The sequence below is a fragment of the Pangasianodon hypophthalmus genome, chromosome 9 (assembly GCF_027358585.1).
Source record: "Pangasianodon hypophthalmus isolate fPanHyp1 chromosome 9, fPanHyp1.pri, whole genome shotgun sequence".
Lineage (NCBI taxonomy): Eukaryota > Metazoa > Chordata > Actinopteri > Siluriformes > Pangasiidae > Pangasianodon > Pangasianodon hypophthalmus.
This window is the reverse complement of record NC_069718.1, coordinates 25,865,598-25,883,458: the sequence shown is the minus strand read 5'-3', so window position 1 is coordinate 25,883,458 and position 17,861 is coordinate 25,865,598. Positions and strand designations below refer to the sequence as shown.

General features: G+C 38.6%; 1 protein-coding gene across 2 annotated transcripts in view; it reads left to right on the top strand.

The window, feature by feature from the left end:
* ptn (pleiotrophin) overlaps positions 1–17,861 on the top strand; it is a 42,709-nt gene that overhangs the window by 16,514 nt on the left and 8,334 nt on the right. The window contains exons 2-4 of one of the 2 annotated variants that reach the window (XM_026919230.3): positions 4,481–4,563; positions 14,811–14,902; positions 15,062–15,235. In XM_026919230.3, the coding sequence (XP_026775031.1) occupies positions 4,550–4,563; positions 14,811–14,902; positions 15,062–15,235 (280 nt within the window). In that variant the 5' untranslated portion in view covers positions 4,481–4,549. The remainder of the gene's footprint in view (positions 1–4,480; positions 4,564–14,810; positions 14,903–15,061; positions 15,236–17,861) is intronic. The other variant, XM_026919231.3, reaches the window with a different exon arrangement.

Genomic DNA, 17,861 nt, shown 5'->3' with positions numbered 1-17,861 from the left:
TAACCCTAACTATATGAATTCAGTCAAATAAATTGTTTTTTTTTCCCAGTGGGAGGCCAAGTCACTTCAAAAGAAGCAAAAAAATTCCCCATTTTAGTATATTTAAATTTGATATTGCAATACAGCAAAAAGAGAAATAAAAAAAAAAACTTCTTGCAGTCAAATATGATTTTAACTGGCTTCTTCTACTGTTAATTGAGTAAGATTATGATACAACACTCAAGCATGCACTTAAGTATATTTTTTCTGTAATTTTTTATAAATGTAGGACAAAAATGCATTACAATCTTTGATTTTAAAACATATAATCATGTCCGATAGTAGGAACGCAATCTTGCTCCATTACTATGACCACTGTTTCCTGTCGATAGTTTTACACGCTGTGTACTACGTACACATTTTTACATTCGTCCAACTGAAAACAATTCATTTCCACTGGATTGGAAAGGTAAAGTACAGAATGTACATTCAGTGTCTATATAATATAAGATTAATCATATGGGAATCAGACCCATCTTTATGTGGTGCTGGAATGCTGAGCCAAACAACACAAAATTACCATTTAATTACTTAATGAATTGCACTGAATCATATGTTGCTGCTGGCCCTTGAAGCAGGACATTTATAGACAGACGCATGGACCAGGTGTGTGGAACAAAGCAATTACACCTCTTATACGTCACTAGTAACATAATTCACACCTTCCCACATAATTCTGCATTTAGAACAATGGATTAGCTCTGGGCTTTTTTTTGTTGTATTTTTTGCTGTTATTTAAAATGTAAGGATCCCTGGACATACAGACACACTGCGCACACTCAGACAAAATATAAATTTCAAATAGAAAATTTGACTCCCAATAATATTATAGGATTTGGTCTTAGTGACAGTACTGCTATCTAAAGAAAGGATTTGTTATGGTCAGTGATTTGTCCGTCTCGTATAATGTTATCGCCTAACCAGTCATAAGGTCATGGAGCACCGCTGCGTTCTGCTTGAATCGCATCTCCATTGTATTTAATGTTTTATAGCTGATTACAGAGTTTCATTATCGGCATTTTATACAAAAGTGTCCAATGGGAATTAACTAAACTAAAACCCTGACCCTACATTCTCTCAGATACTTTAATAAAATAACTGAACTGTTATAATGATGTCAGTGAGCAATCATTTACCTCTTATTCATTTCTTCATTCTGTCATTTCATTAGGCACATTTGGTAAGTGCTTCACCCTGATCAGGGTCATGTGTGGGTCTGAAAAGAGGAGATCATGGAGAGGGAGCAGATTGTAAGTGATTGACCTGGCTGTCCTCTGTTATTTTGTGAATACACAGTATGAGGCATTGGGGGCTCAGATAAGCCTGTGCCCTATTTATATAGGATTCAGCTGATGGAAAAAACAGCTCTGCTTCCTGTCTCAATCTTACAAAGAAAAATCTGCAAAAACATTTGTAACACACACTGACGTATTTTCTGTTTGATGGAGTTCAGTGATTGCTTCATAGTTTTGCTTCATGGTGCTGCATGTGTGTTTTTGTGTTTTTGTGTGTCTGTCTGTAAATGTGATCAGGGATTACATGTGACTGACCAGTTTAGGGTGAGTGTGTGTGTGTGTGTGTGTGTGTGTGTGCAATCATCCCAGAATGGAGGTTACTCTAAATCACAGCCCTTGGTCTTGTGGATTGAAAGTGCTAGATATTTTGCACATTTCATCATGCAGCATCACATAGATGTGTGGATCACACCGAAAAAAAAAATTACAACAAAGAAAATATCTTGAACATAGTCAAATTTATCTAGTATTTCCTACTATACACCAAATAGAAAGATGATTAAATGTATTTCTAGACATTTTACTCATTTCAAGCTTTGTTATTCTATTAGCAGTCGAGGGTTCTTTATCATTTGCACAGTATTCCAAGACATGTACATTGAAGTGCTTGTGGTGAGGCTTTAGTAAATTACTCATGTAAATGAATAAATAAGACACCAAAACACACACTCTAACAAACATGACACACACATGCACAAACATATATGACACACATGGGGCAGAAGAGCATAAGTGATAAAAAAAAGGAAACTAGAATACAACAAACAAACTACAATATATGACATGTAGTGAAATAGATGCTATATATACAACCACACTTTGCACTAAATTTGGTGTAAAGTGAACAAGTGTAAAGTGAACCAATGTAAAGTGTAGTGTCCAAGTGTTAAGTGAACAAGAGTAAAGTGACAAAGGGCAAAGTGACCAATATATAAAATGTCTGAGTGTAAAGTGTCCAAGTGTAAAATGAAAAAAAGTAAAGTGACCAAGTGTAAAGTGACCCAGTATGAAGTAAACAAGAGTAAAGTGACCAAGTGGCAATGGAAGAAGTATAGTATGTAACATGAGTCAGTGACACTGGGAATGCTGATGAGCTGGCCTACAGGCTGTTTAAGAACCTAATAGCCTGCAGGTAAAAACTGTTCTTTAGCCGGCGTGTCCGTGATTGGATGCTCCAAAAGCGCTTGCCAGATTTGGAGAGAATCGACTGTGTGCTGGGTGACGGAGGTCTGAGGCAATTTTGTACTCTTTCCTCAGGCACCATATTGACTAGACATCCTGTATGGCTGGGAGTCTGTTGCCTGTGATGAGTTCTGCTGTTCTCACCACTCTCTGGAGAGCCTTGCGATTGTGTGCAGAGGAACTGCCATACTATACAGTGATGCACCCAATCAGGATGCTCTCTATGGTACAGCAGTAGAAGTTTGTGATGATGTTAAGGTTCAGTTCAAACTTCTTCAGCTTCCTTGGGTAGTAGAATCTCTGTTGGGCAGACTTTATGATCGTCTTGGTGGAGGGACCAGATGAAGTCATTAGTGATGTGAACCCTGAGGCATTTGAAGTTCATGACAGCAGCTCCACTGATGTGTATGTGTGCATGTACTCCACTCTGAAACTTCCTTTAGTCCACTATAATTTCCTTCATTTTGCTGATGTTAAGAGAGAGGTTGTTGTCATGGGACCATTCTGACTAAGCTCTGATCTCATTGTGGGCTGTTTCATCTTGCTGATGAGGCATAAGATGGATGCATCATCAGCAAACGATAAAATGACATTGAAACCAGTCAGCCATAACATTAAAACCACTGACTAGTGAAGTGAATAACATTGATTATCTCATTACCATGGCACCTCTCAAAGGGTGGAATATATTAGGGAGCATATGAACAGTCAATTCTCAAAGTTGATGTGTTGGAAGCAGGAAAAATGGGCAAGTGTAAGGATCTGAGCAAATTTGACAAGGGCTAAATTGTGATAGCTAGACAACTGGGTCAGAGCATCTCCAAAATAGCAGGTCTTGTGGGGTGTGTTCCTGGTGGTTGGTACCTACCAAAAGAGGTCCATGGAAGGACAACCGGTGAACTGGCGACAGGGTCATGGGCGCCCAAGTCTCACTGATGCGCATGGGGAGTGAAGGCCTGTCTGTTCCGATTCCACAGAGGAGCTACTGTAGCACAAACTGCTGAAAAACTTAATGCTGGCTATTATAGAAAGCTGACAGAACACACAGTGCATCACAGCTTGCTGTGTATGGAGCTGCGTAGCCGCAGATCAGTCAGAGTGCACATGCTGACCCTGTCCACCACCAAAAGTGCCTACAATGGACAGGTGAGCATCTGAACTGGACCATGGAGCAATGGAAGAACGTGGTCTGGTCTGATGGATCATGTTTTGCTTTTACATCATGTGTATGCGTATGCTTATCTGGGGAAGAGATGGCACCAAGATGCACTATGAGAAGCAGGCAAGCTGGCGGAGGCAATATGATGCTCTGGGCAATGTTCTGCTGGGAAACTTTGGGTCCTGGCATTCATGTGGCTGTTACTTTGACATGTACCACCTACCTAAACACTGGTGCAGACCAAGTACACCCCTTCATGGCAACGATATTCCATTAATGGCAGTGGCCTCTTTCAGTAGGATAATGCACCCTTCCATACTGCAAACATTCTTCAGGAATGGTCCAATCCATGGAGGCCCCACCTCGCAACTTACAGGACTTGCTGCTAACGTCTTGGTGCCAGATACCACGGCACACCTTCAGGGGTCTTGTGGAGGCCAAAGCCTTGACGGGTCAGAGCTGTTTTGGTGGCACAAGGTGAACCTACACAATATTAGGCAGATGGATTTAATGTTATGGCTGATTGTTGTATTTGGCAATGAGGTCATGCATGAACAGAGAGTAGAGGAGGGGGCTGAGTACACATCCCTGGGAGGCATCTGTGTTCAGAATCAATGTGGAGCAGGACGAGCTAATGATTCTCCACTTGGGGTGTGCCCATCATGAAATCCGTGATCCAGTTGCACAGAGTGATGTTAAGCCACAGATGTTTGAGATTCATGAAGACTTTGGTGAGCACAACGGTATTAAATGCCAAGCTGTAATCAATGAACAGCACTCTCACATAAGTGTTCTTTTTCTCTAGGTGTGTGAGTAGTGTGCATTGACATCATCTGGAGATCTGTTGGATTGGTACGCAAACTGAAGTGGGTCCATGGTTGCAGATAGGTATGTGCATATATGGGTTTTAACTAGCTGATGGAAGTATTTCATGATAGTGGAGCTCAGTGCAACAGGGCGGTAGCCATTCAGGCAGGAGACGACGGGAGTCTTGGGAACTGGGACGAAGGTGGTCCTCTTGAAGCACAATGGGATGACTGACAGACTAAGGGACTAATTGAAGATGTCTGTAAAGAACTCTTTCTAACTTGGTGGTGCATGGTTTGGGGACCCTGGCATGGATGCCTTCAGGTCCTTGTGTCTTGTGTGGATTTAATGAGAAAGAAGTTTTTCTTTCATTTTTTTGAGGGTAAGCTGTACATAGGAATTAATTGTAGGTAATAAGAAAGTTGTGAGACAGGGAATGAAAAAATGCTCTACCATGCACACCATATGATTGCTTTGAGCAATCATTTGAGCCAAAAGTTTGGAATTTTTGCTTTCCTGTGTCATACGTAATTAGCATAAAGTTGGGAAAATCTCTGCTCATATGTCGCTTGTTGTGGTACATAAACAGTTGTAAGGATTGAACTGAACTGAATTCTTGAGGTAGTGTGTGTGTGTGTGTGTGTGTGTGTGTGTATGAGAGAGAGAGAGAGAGAGACATGAGGATATGGGCAGTGTGTGTGTGTGTGTGTGTGTGTGTGTGTGTGTGTGTGGGACATGCTAAGAGAGGTGGAGTTTCAGCAGGAAGTGCTGTTCAGGATGTTGAGGATTTCTGGCCTCTGAAGTAATGTCATGAATAAGACCATTTGATACCTGCCAGTAATTCATTTTAGGCCAACTCCCTGTGCTTTTTTTCCCAGGATTTAATCCTTCTAAAGTATTCAAAGCACAGAGTGCTCCCAGAATAGGCTCCTCAGATATGTTAAATACTTCCAGGCTCGCAAAAGAAGAAGAGCGAAGCTATTCCAGGGATTAAATTATAAGATCACAGTCAAACCCAAGGGCCTTGTGATGATACTTTGTGATGATATTTGCTCTTTAACAATGACAACAAAAAAGGATTCTGAAAGTGTTTTTGTTGCAAGTTAAAATAATTTACCAGTCCACTGAGGTGGAAGTTGACTTTTTCAACCTCAATATGCTTGAGTTAATAGGCAAGGCCACAATTACATAATAATGCAAATTATGTTGTTATGTTGTAAATAAGCATTTATTTTATTTTTATTTTGATGGCATGATTTGAGTCCATTTGTCCTTTTAGAGGAAAGGATCACTGCAAAACAATACTAAGTTATTCTGACTGACCTTTATCAGAAAAAAAACCCCAAACTCAGTGCTACAGGCAGCCGTTATAATGCATCTATAAAGCTTTATTACTGAGTGAGCGTTTATGTTTTCCAGCAGTGATGGCAGTCGTTCATTAGTGATAGACCATTTGAACAAAGAAAGCATTTAGATATTTACACTCATAGACACACTGTAATCCCAATAATTTAGCCCAATCATGTAGATCTGTCTATCGATACCTCACAGCTTGGGTTACTGTCTCTGTGGAGTTTCTGTGCATGTTCTTCCCGTGTTCACATGGGTTTCCTCCAGGTCCTCTGGCTTTCTCCCACTGTCCAAAAACATGTAGGGCATTTTAAATGATAAATTGCCTTGAGGTGTGAATAAGTGTGAGAATGTGTGTATGAATGGTGTCCTGTGATGGCCTGGTGTCCCATCCAGGGTGTATTCTCCTGCCTTGTACCCACTGTTGCAGGGAGCTCCAGATTTCTCGTGACCCTGATCGGATGAAGCGGTTACTGAAGATGAATGAATGAATGTAGATCTGATAACTTTCACTGAACCCAACTGCTCTGATACCATATGACATATTCTACAGAAAGTGGGCAGAAATGATCCCATCAGTTTTTCTGATGAAATCTCAAAGCAATCTATTATTTCTGTCTTCACATCAAATTTTAGGCCCAATCATAAACCACCGAAAGTGGTCAATAAGATTGTCTAATTTAAAAAAAAAATCTCTCCTTTCGTGATGCTCGCATAGAAGAATTCAGTCTATCAGTAATGTTCGCACAAGAAATCTCACGATTCCTAATGTGTACACAGCAGTTCTTCAATTAATCTACACACACACAGTCCATGACCGTGACGTTTTATCCTCATTTCTCTTCTTGAATGATTTGTATGTTATTTGAAGTGACCGTTACTTCAGTGGACAGAATATTTTTAACTCATTTTGAGAAAAATGTATGCAAATTACTCACTTGCAGTGTTTGAGCTCAAAGTTAAATGATCCCTAGCACATGCGATTTTCTATGATGGGGTCACATCCGAGTTATAATAAAAGTGGCTCTCGCAGTGTAAACTTCGTGAGCGTTACTGTAGTTTCACACATGCTGTACTGTGAAGTCGCCAGGAGGTATATCTACTACTGGTTGCCATCAGCGGGTGTCGCAACTAGCGTTCCACTTTTGACAAAAAATCAGTTTTCTTGCCACTAAAATTAAACATTCTGGAGGGAGAGCGTTTGTATGTAAAATTCACCAGTGTATATATGCGTCATATCATACAAGATGAAGGAGAAACAGTGTGTGCTCCTTGGGATCGCGGCCATCTATCTGTGGTGAAGGCGCAAGCGTCAGACTGTCTGGGTCCACGAAAAAAATTCAGACTTGCAGGCAGCATGGCGATTACCACTGGCTGGTACGGGAGCTGTGGTTGGACGAGGTCCGGTTCCAGCAGTATCTCAGACTCAGTTTGAAATGCATTCTTTTAGGATTTAATCAACCAAATCTGATTGCCTATGAGGTAAAGTTACTCAGTTAATCATAGTATGATATGCTATTTGTCATGTCACACATGATCAAAATGGTTAATAATTAAAAGCTAATATTCCAGGCTATTAAATGCATTAATCAACTTACTTGTCGATGTCAGATATGTTTTTCCAGAGACGTATCATAAAGAATTGCTAACTACTAGAATTAATTTTTCCTCCATCTTTTCTGCACTAAAATACCTGACAGGAGACGGATCACGTGCGCTCTACTTTCTTCACTCCCATTGGTAGTCGCTGCACCAAGTCACTCCATATTTGCATAAACTTAAACTTTTCTCAACTTTGTCACTTCGCTGGACACGCCCACATCTAGCTGTCGCCAGCTCTCGTTGAAAATAATGGTCTCCGGTTGCTTTGTTGCTGCGAGTTGCTGTATGAGTGAACGCCTCTTTACTCCTCCATCATGGACAGAATTAATGTTTGTATTACAGTGGAGTTCCTTAAGCCTGAATTAACTGATAATCCAAAATCCTTTCCAGATAATAGCAGCAAGCTGGTTATGAGTTACATTTCCTATGTAATTCAGTGTTATTGAATCCATCTTTTGATGAAAAGAGAGAGGTGTTGCTAACATTATGCAGGTGGACAGACAAACATGTTATGTTCGCAACTGGGATAAAGCATTGTTTCCAGTATTGTGGGATTGTTTTCTTTCCACTTTGGAAGTATTTTCTGAAATAAAATCATTCCAACTGAAAAATAACAAATCTAAAAACATTGTGATTGCTTATACAGTTACTTTATTTTAGTTTCTGTTGTACCTAGAAATTTTTTTTTGACAAAAACATCATGAAATTTTGTTATTTTGATTTGTTTACAGCATACACAAATGTGCCCACTTTCTGTAGAATATGCCATGTATGTTTAGCCAATTATAACACTTAAATTAATGAAATAGCATTTTAGTCATTGCACAGTCATTCTCAACTCTTTCTTAACTCTTAACTCTTGCATTATACAGTATATCACACATTACATATCACACATTACAGTAACTTTTAAAGGAATTCATAACACAGAAATCTAACTCCCTACACCAAAGCAGCAGGAACACAAGCCAAGAATAGAAGCAACACAAATTAATTTAAGGTTTATAATCTTCCATTTTTAACCAGCTCAGCTTGCAAATATGTAATTACCATCACACAAACACACACATACACACACACACTTTCAGTAAGCACTTTATCATGGTCAGGGCTGTGGTGGATCTGGAGCTTATGCCGGAATCACTGAACGTAAAGAAGGAGAATTCACACCAGATTCATGCCATTCACATACACATTCAAATATATATATATATATACAGTATTTCTATGCTTTAGTAAAAATTTTGTATATGTTAAAAGTGAACTTTGTTAAAGTGTACATCAGTTGCATTACTACAGTAACTGTTTTCAACACAGTTTGTGAAAATATCCAAGAAACGTATTTGAAAACAGGTATCTAACAAGTGTATTTTATGAGATTAAACCAAAAATTTTAATTAAAAACATTTTTTAAATAAAAAATCAAGGTAGCAGAAGGCATATGCTGACTGGTTTAATATACGTGGAATACTCGTGAGTTATTTTGGGTCAGTGTCTTCACTTTCACAGTCTCCAAAGAATACTACATACACATTTTGGTCAGTACCCATCATTTTGAATTTTAAAGCGTTTCATTTAAAACTGTTGATTTTATTTTGTGATGTGTGTTTCTGTGTTAATGTTTGGATTGTGATCAATGGTGGCTGTGTTCATGTCTCTCAATTAGGACAGCTGATGTGACTATAATCAATGAGTTAATAGAGTGGTATAATGCAGCCTATCTTCACTAAGCTTAGTACACACACAAACACACACACACACACACACACAGACACACACACACACGCCTGATGTACGCAGCATTGTAATGGAGCTATATCGACAAGCTCAGTCATCAGCACTGCCTACTGAGCTCATGTAGAAGGATCTGATGATCACCACCTTCTCACCCATTTGCTTCCTGCTGAGCCAACGTCATGTGACATTGCATGCATCAGCCCTATCAGCTCTAGTAAGTGTGATTGCTGCTACAGGAGCTGTACATGACATTTCCCCAATATCCCATAACTGTCTCATCTGCATTTGACTTGCATATCTCCCTTATGAGCATCACAACTCCATCATCATTTTATTACTTATATAAGGCATTTGTGCACCAAAACACATGCTGAATAACAATCAAGGAGTTTTGAGTATTCTTTATTTGTCATTACATCAAATTGTTTATGGAATATGGGTAGACCATAATTATCCTACTGTAATGAAATTAGCCAGACAAATATACAATAAACTAGCATCTTTGTTAGTTACTACTCATTTTCTCAACTATTTAGCTGAGCGCCTGATTAGAAATCTATACTGTTATGCATCTAGATAAATGACTAGATATCAAGTGTTTTAGCAACAGTGTGCAACAAAACAGTAACAATACTAACTGCGTAAATGTAATAAAAAACATACTGTTATGAAATAGGAATGAAGATCTGTTTGATTTACCTAGCAAGCTCAGTGATGACAATTTCACACAGCTATACTTGTAGCTAGTTTTCTATAGGAGAGAAAGATAACACTTTGGATAACATTAGCAGTTAAAAGCAAGCCAATGGCAATAATGTAGAATACATATGGAAATGAATAAGTTAAAATTGGAATGGAAAACTAGCAGAGAGGAATCACAAATACACAAAAGACAAGTGGTACATCACAAACCCCTTAATGCATACTAATTAATATGTCAAAATAGTCATGGTGGTGTACTAATTCAACATACTAGCCAGAAATAACATAGCTGGGATTTTTGTCCCAGCCTCCCTGAAAACCTTTTAAAGACTATAGTATAAATCTTTGCATTTTAGTGCATTTTGAGAGCAACACTAATCACTTCAAACATAATTTCAGTAACAACACAGATGAAAATTGTACTAGACATTAGACTAGAATGCAGCTTTGGCATTAATGGGCTAAAACAGATGGTCAAATAGACCTGCACTGAAATAAACTTGGTAATCTTTATTGTTTGGGACTTGCCTTGTCATTTGACAGTTTTAACTCATCTTACATTTATTGGTGTCTGTTGCCATTTGTCTGGTCAGTGTGTTAGCTGTTATAAGGTTACCCAGCCTTCAACAGAATTTAGAGGGATTTCTACCCAGCAAAAAATACCATAGTATCATGTTTTACTTGTGAATTTTACTTGTGAATCTTTCGGCTTACTTCCTAAATTCAGCACTGTCTGTCTCTCCATCTGTCACACGTCGTAGTTGTGTGCAGTGTTTCGGAAACATCATTCGAGGAACAATGGATTGTGGTCATTGTGAGTTCTCGTGAACTGTGAGAAAACAGTACTGACTAGGTTGTGCGCATATCAAAAACTAAACTTTTAAATACACACCCACATCATGGAACACACCATTTATTCACCGAATTAATTACACTATTTCTAACTGACTTCTGAGCACTCAGCACTATTCACAAGCAATTTGTCCCTATGGAAAAAATAAAAAACACCAAGGAAAAATACCAAGGATATGACCATTTTTTTCCTCAATAAAAGCTATGGGTATGCTTAGCATGCAGTTTGGTACACAGCCAGGCACTCAAATGATCATGGAAGGGGTCGATGGTGTAGCTATTAGTTGAAATGATTGTATTAGAAATTATAGTACTGTATCATAAACCTACGAGTTTTTTTCTAACCCCGTGTGGGCTCAACAAATTTAAGAAAGAACAGTAAAAAAAACCACTGATGACAGATCAGAGAGGCTTTTATGATATTAACGTCCATAATATAGGTTAAAGGTGCACCATTTGGATTGAGCTTGGGTTACTTTTTAAAAATGGCACAGTATATTGATTTGGTATGCAGTTTTCTATTTCAAATTACTTTATGCTAATTTTTTTGTCTGTTACGAATGCTGCCTATGTGCAATAACATTTCCAAGTCCATGTCCAACTTCTGTGCACTCCACTGAACAATGACAATGAAGTGAAGAAATGCAAGAAAAGCTGGGAGCCAGAGGATGTGTGAGCAGTTCAGAGAGAAGGAGACTAATATTAACTGCAACACGTGCTGTATTAGAACTGTTTTGCTGGTGGAAGAAGTGGATTTCAAATACAAGTTGTATTCATTATTGCGAATTTGTAGGAATTTGCACATCATAAAAACTTGGATGGTTGAATGGTTAAGGTTAGTCTACGGGGTGGAGATAACAGTCATAACCTTTCTTATGACTTCATTCTTATAAAATTCAATCAAATTTCTACTGAATTTGTATGCATCGTCTGTTATTTGCTTAAAATGGCATACGCTAAATCCCCACAGGTAAAACACATGGGCTCTGTCGTGAAGCAGATGCTTGTCAGTGCAAATGACAAGAGAAAGAGGAGCAACCCCCTCACAGCACTTCTAATCCTTTTCTGTGTTCTGCCATGGCATGAGCAATTACCCTGCCACCTGTCTCAGAGAAAACATCTATCCATATTACACAATGCTGTATCAATCATGCTCAAGATTTTTATACACTCCTTGGCAAAAAAACGAGCCAAGCCCAAAATGGTCTTAACAACAAATCATTTTTTAATGATCTTAACAACAAATCATTGGTCAGGAAATTAGCAAGAATAGATACTAATAGATAAAGGAAGTTAGTATGAGAAGCTTTTCCCTTTAATTTCTTTAAATGTTTAAGTCTTGTGGCTCTTGATGAGCTGCATCAGGTGCGGCAGAGAACCAAATAATCACTAATCTTTTTAAAAAAAAATGTCCAGAAGATATTTTTGGAAAATGTTGTACACCCAGACATGTGTTAGTTTGAATTTTACATCAAACATTTTAATCATTATGATGATTTTACCTTTGCGTACGAGAAGACTATAGAAGTGAATTTCCCTGTTTCTAGCTTTTCCCCAAACAGCAAAAGGAAACCAGCAAATGGAGGCACAGGAGCTCTCAGGAGTGCATCTGTTTCATTCCTGCTCATTTTCTGACAAATTATTTGTTGGTAAAACCATTAAAATCTTAACATTTGCCATTTTGGGCTTGGCCCATTTTTTTGCCCAGGAGTGTATATTGGTGGAAACCAAATGTCACTAAAAGGATAGGCGTATTTGACAGTTTTTACTGTGTGTTCCCTCATGAGGAAAACTTGTTTCCTTTTTGTTCTTTCCATAGATTTTGTTGCAGGATGATATAATAACATCATAGACTCAAACATAATTAAGTCATGAGGGTATCACACATGCTAATGGCTTTCTATCTAGTGAATTTTTACCCAGTAATAGGTAGTTGAGAGTAAACAACATACAGGTCAGTTTGCGTGTTTTTAGACGTACCTTTATTTAACTATGTTCAATACAGCAGTTGTGCTTCCTGTCCCAGAAGAGCCAATATCATTAACCAGGGTTGCCAGATTTCAGCAACATTTCCAGCCCAACTACCACAATAAAATGGTTCTGTATATTATAGACACTGTATGCACTTACAATTTGCAGAAAATCATTAAATACAATTCCAATGATCTGCTATAAAACCAGATCTTTAAACTAGCCCAATGTGGCTTAAAAACCCGTAAATAACTATATGGAACTAAATCTAGAAAGCTAAACAACTCAGTTTATATCCATCAAATCACAACATTTCAATGGAATTTAAAATGCATGGATTTGTGAATGAGGACTAACAATTGTTGACTGGCTGATGCCCCTCTGTACGAGCTGCCACTGCCTTTTCATTATGGTAGTTAAGGTTAGGGTTAGATTTAGAAGTAGGTATAGCATTAATTAACTTCATTAATAAATATGTCAAAGGAAGGTCCTCACAAGGATAGTAAGATTTGCATTTGAAAGTACAGATACTGTGTCAAAATCTTACTCCCAAAAATTTGAAAGCAAAATAGTTGCTACTTTTAAAAGTAATTATTAAAAATATTATTAACTGATGAAAGTATGTTAATGTCATGATTTATTTATGCCACTTTTATTACTTATCTAAAACTGCCCACTGTGCCATTTTGCTTGAAACCATCATCCATTCTCTGTAAGTTTGCAGTATTTCATTGTACATTCTGTTAGCTACTGTAATTGATGCTAGGCTAACCTGGCATTAGAAAAGTAAATAGGCTAATGAAGTTAAATATAGCCAGTTTATGCAAATTAGTGAAACTTCATGTCTTTTAGGAAGGTAAAGGACACATCTGATTTTAAACAAGTCTATGCTTACTCCAACATATTGAAACATTTTGCTGAGTGAGGGCCTGGTGTGCTATTCCTCAAGTTCGACACTGCAGACAGGTGGATTATCCACATTCAGATGCATGGATAGCTATATTGCTAGTTACATTATGTAGCATGAGAAGGTCATGGCCGAGGATGAATTGGCACAATTCTTGATAGGTTTTTTTTTACATTGATGAATTTGATTGGATGCTAAACTGAAATAATTGGATGAAATTCCAGTCCACAGTCTGCTCTTCACTGATTAATGAACAGACTGAGAGAACAGCAACAATTATGCTGGCAGAAACCAGGGAGCTAAAAATAAAAAGTGGAAAGAGCAAGTTTAAGGAGGAAAATGAAGCATATGGAGGGGGAATGAGAGGAAGGAGGAAGCAGACTCGTAATTATTTGAAACTAAAGAATGCAGATAATGCCATCAGTAGGCTGCACCTTCACAGCAATTCAACCACTTGGGGTTCAGATGCTCAATAATTACCCACATCTCATGCCCATTTTTCCTTAGAACAGCCTGAGTGCTTTTCTGCTACTTTAACATGATAAAAGAGAGAGAGAGAGAGAGAGAGAGAGAGAGAGAGAGAGGGTGATAGAGAGATTACCTTTGAAGTAATGAGAGAAAAAAGTTGAGTGTTGTTAGAGTTCATGGCAACTTTGATTAAAGGCGGTTTAAATTTGTGTATTTTTGGTACCAGTCAGAACCAGACAGCAAATGAGAGACAAATGATCATGTGGCTCCACTGACTGTACTTTGGCTGCCTTTTTTTAATGCTATGAAGAATTTCCACATTATGAGACATGATGAGAAACTTCTGTAACACATTATCTCAGTGTGCATGATATCCTATCCTGAAATTGCTACTGCAAGTCTTTGGAAGCTTTAGAACTTCACAGTGCTCAGAACTTTTCCTATAATATACACATTTACAGTATGTGTGAACTGGTAGTCAGGGTTCTGTTAAGATCATTAAGACACTGAAGAAAAGTAACTTCTAGATTCTCTTATTATAAAACTTTACATACTGAGTAATTCTAGATGGCCCTGATGTTTCCTATCATACAGTTTTGCAGTGTATAATGTAGCTTTGAAACTGCATTGTTTATATTTATACGGACTGTTAGGATGTTTGATTGAACCTAGGAATAGCAATGCAATTAATTAATGGTTTTCTGAAACATTATGCAGTAATGCCTGTGCTCTGTCCCAGCATGCAGCAGAAGCAGTGGGTGTGTGTGGCTGTTCTGGCTCTCTTGCTTGTTACAGATGTGCTAGCAGAAGTTGGGAAGGCAGAGAAACAAGGTAAATAATGTGTCATTATGAATCTTGTGCAGGTAAACTAATCCATCCTAATCAAGCCAGTGTTATGAAACCATGTAGCTCTGAGCTGTGTGTGCTTACATATCTGTGTGTGTCTGTGTGTGTGTGTGTGTGTGTGTCTGTGTGTGTGTGCTCTCACAGGTAGGAAAGAACGTAAGTCAGGATGTGGAGACTGGCAATGGAGTGTGTGTGTGGCAAATGAGGGTGATTGCGGCCTGGGCACTAGAGAGGGAACCCGTACTGGCACCGACTGCAAGCAGAAAATCAAAACTCAGCGTTGCAAGATTCCCTGCAACTGGAAGAAGCAGTTTGGAGGTGAAAGCCACATAATGTCATGCATAATAAGCCAACTTTTCCAGCTCTTTAGTAGGTTTAGAAGCATGTTCCCATTTACATTTAATTCAGTTTCCATCATATATTTAGGTCATGTGATCCTGTTCTTTCATGGGGAGCCTGCTGCCATTACCAAAACAGGAATTGTCTTCATTTGTAAAATAACCAATAGCCTGTTAGCTCTGGATTGCAGTGAAAGAGCTCTTCAGTAGCTCTCTCTGGCTCTGGGATCTATGGTGCCTGAGAAAGAGGCAGTGGAATTTGGGCACTTTCGCTGACTTTGGTGCTCTATTTAAGGCAAGAATGACACCTCAGGCACTGTCACAGACCTCATTATATTTCAGCTGATCATTTTGGAAGTCCCCAGTTCATACACGTTGTTTATTCAGTCGATCAAATTTTTAGAGGACTGCACCACGGGTCTATGGGACACCATATTGGAAACACATTAATAAAACAAATGACCACCAACATGTATATATAATAGACAACTGCCCAAATGTGTTCTCTCTATATTTTAACTCTGCGGTTCCCATACATTTATTTTGGAACTGTTGGCTTCAACTTCCCAGCCGCTTCACACAAAGAGCACAAAGCAGCATGCTGTGAAAATTCAAGGTACTTCAGTGTCTTAGTCAGAGCATTGATTCAATTTGCATGTGTGTCCCTAAAGAATGCAAGACTGAGCTAGTGAAAAAGTAAGAGGTAGTGATGAAGCAGTGGTACACATGGGTATATCTACTGTGAACCTCTTGACAAAATGAGCAAAAAAAAATTTGTAAAATGAAGGATACATGCAATTTGCAATGATATTTTGAATGTAAAAATATGGGTAAGTTTTAAGATTGTATTTGGGGGAAATACTCCAGATATTAATGGTAGGGGTGGCCTACATTTAGAGAGTAATCTTGGATTACTCCTTCATGCAGAACTTTTCAAAACGGTTTGTGAATGTGGATTTACTTCAGACTATAGGTTTCAGTAAAGACCTCAGATGGCCAGGACATTTTAGATTTCCTGCCTGCCCCTCAATCAACCATAAACTCACAGTACAGCTACAACCAGAACCTACAGCTAGGCTCAACCCAACCCAACACACAAGCCAACCAGGACAGCCAGAAACCTTGGGGTGACTTTTGATGACCACGTGGTCTGTAAAGTTCAAGTTCAAGTTCTCCTGGGCCTCCCAGCCAGCTCCATCAAACCCTTTCACATGGTTCACAATGCAGCAGCACACCTTGTTTTCAAACAGCCCAAAAGGACCCACGTCACATCCCTTTTCATCTCCCTCCACTGGCTTCCTGTAGCTGCCCACATCAAATTCAAGGCCTTGACGCTTACATACAAGACATGGCCTCCCAGTGTCAGAAGGTAACATCACTATACCAGCTGTGGTCAGTTGGTTTTTCTAAGGCTTGTTGTTTGATAAATCATGCAGGTCTCTCTACTGCTTACCATACAGTCAAGGCCTTGTTTTTGAATGTGTTTTGTTGCTTTGCCGTTCCATTTACATTGCAAGGATGGTATCTTCACAGCTACTGGTGGAGTCCATCAGAGTGATTGGTGTAAGCGTTTCACGTGGGCAGAGTATTCCCAGAACAGTATCATTCACTCCTCATCAGGAGACGCTCATTGACGCCATTCCTGTGCTACCTGGAGTTCCAACTGAGTCTGTTCCCATCATGCCCCGCTTTGGTTTCTATTGCTTCTTGTAATAGCACAGAATGTAATCCAGTGGCACAATATAAAGCCAAGACAATACCACACATTATATTTTTTAAAGTGAAAGTATACCAGAGGAAAGAAAAAAACAAAAAACAAAGAAACAGACATTTGTAGCTAATGCATGATGCTGGTATGCAGAGTGAGTATAAACTTTTGGGTAGTAAGGGTTCTTACATTTTTGCTATTACTTCTGGCTCCAATAGCCCTTAGGTACATATGCATTGCATTTTTTTTGGATTCCACTCCTTTTTTTATTATTATTTTTCCAATAATTTTTCTACACAGGGTTTTGAGAGAAAATGCTAGCATTTAATGTTATGAATTTTATGAAAATTATGGAATGGAAAGTGGTCTTCCACTGAGGGAAGTGGTAGCTCAGTGGTTAAGACATTGGACTTCTGCTTAGAAAGTTGGGAGTTCAAATCCCAGCACCAACAACCTGCTACTGCTGGGCCCTTGAGCAAGGCCCTTAACCCTCAGTTGTATAAATGAGATAATTGTAAGTTGCTCTGGGTAAGGGCATCTGCCGTAAATGTAAATTTTCCTAAACATGGAAAATTTGAATTATTACTGGAAGTGTTCATTTAATACATTTTTGTCCATTCTCTTGAAGGGAGCCAATAATTCTTTATTGTCTCATATGTCTTTTGTAGTTTTATATCAGCAGTGAGAATTGAATGTACAAATCTAACACTGCAAAACAAAAAGTCTGCATCACACAAAATGTACAGAGTTTGCTTTATTAATTTTGCAGCTGTGAAAGCAGAGGCAGGGGAAACTAAACATGAGAGTAATATCTTAGGATAAGAAGCTTTAACTGGCTGGGGCTTACAGACAGGTGAAAAATTAAAGGGAAAAAATGGTGTCTCTGTTATGATGTGAG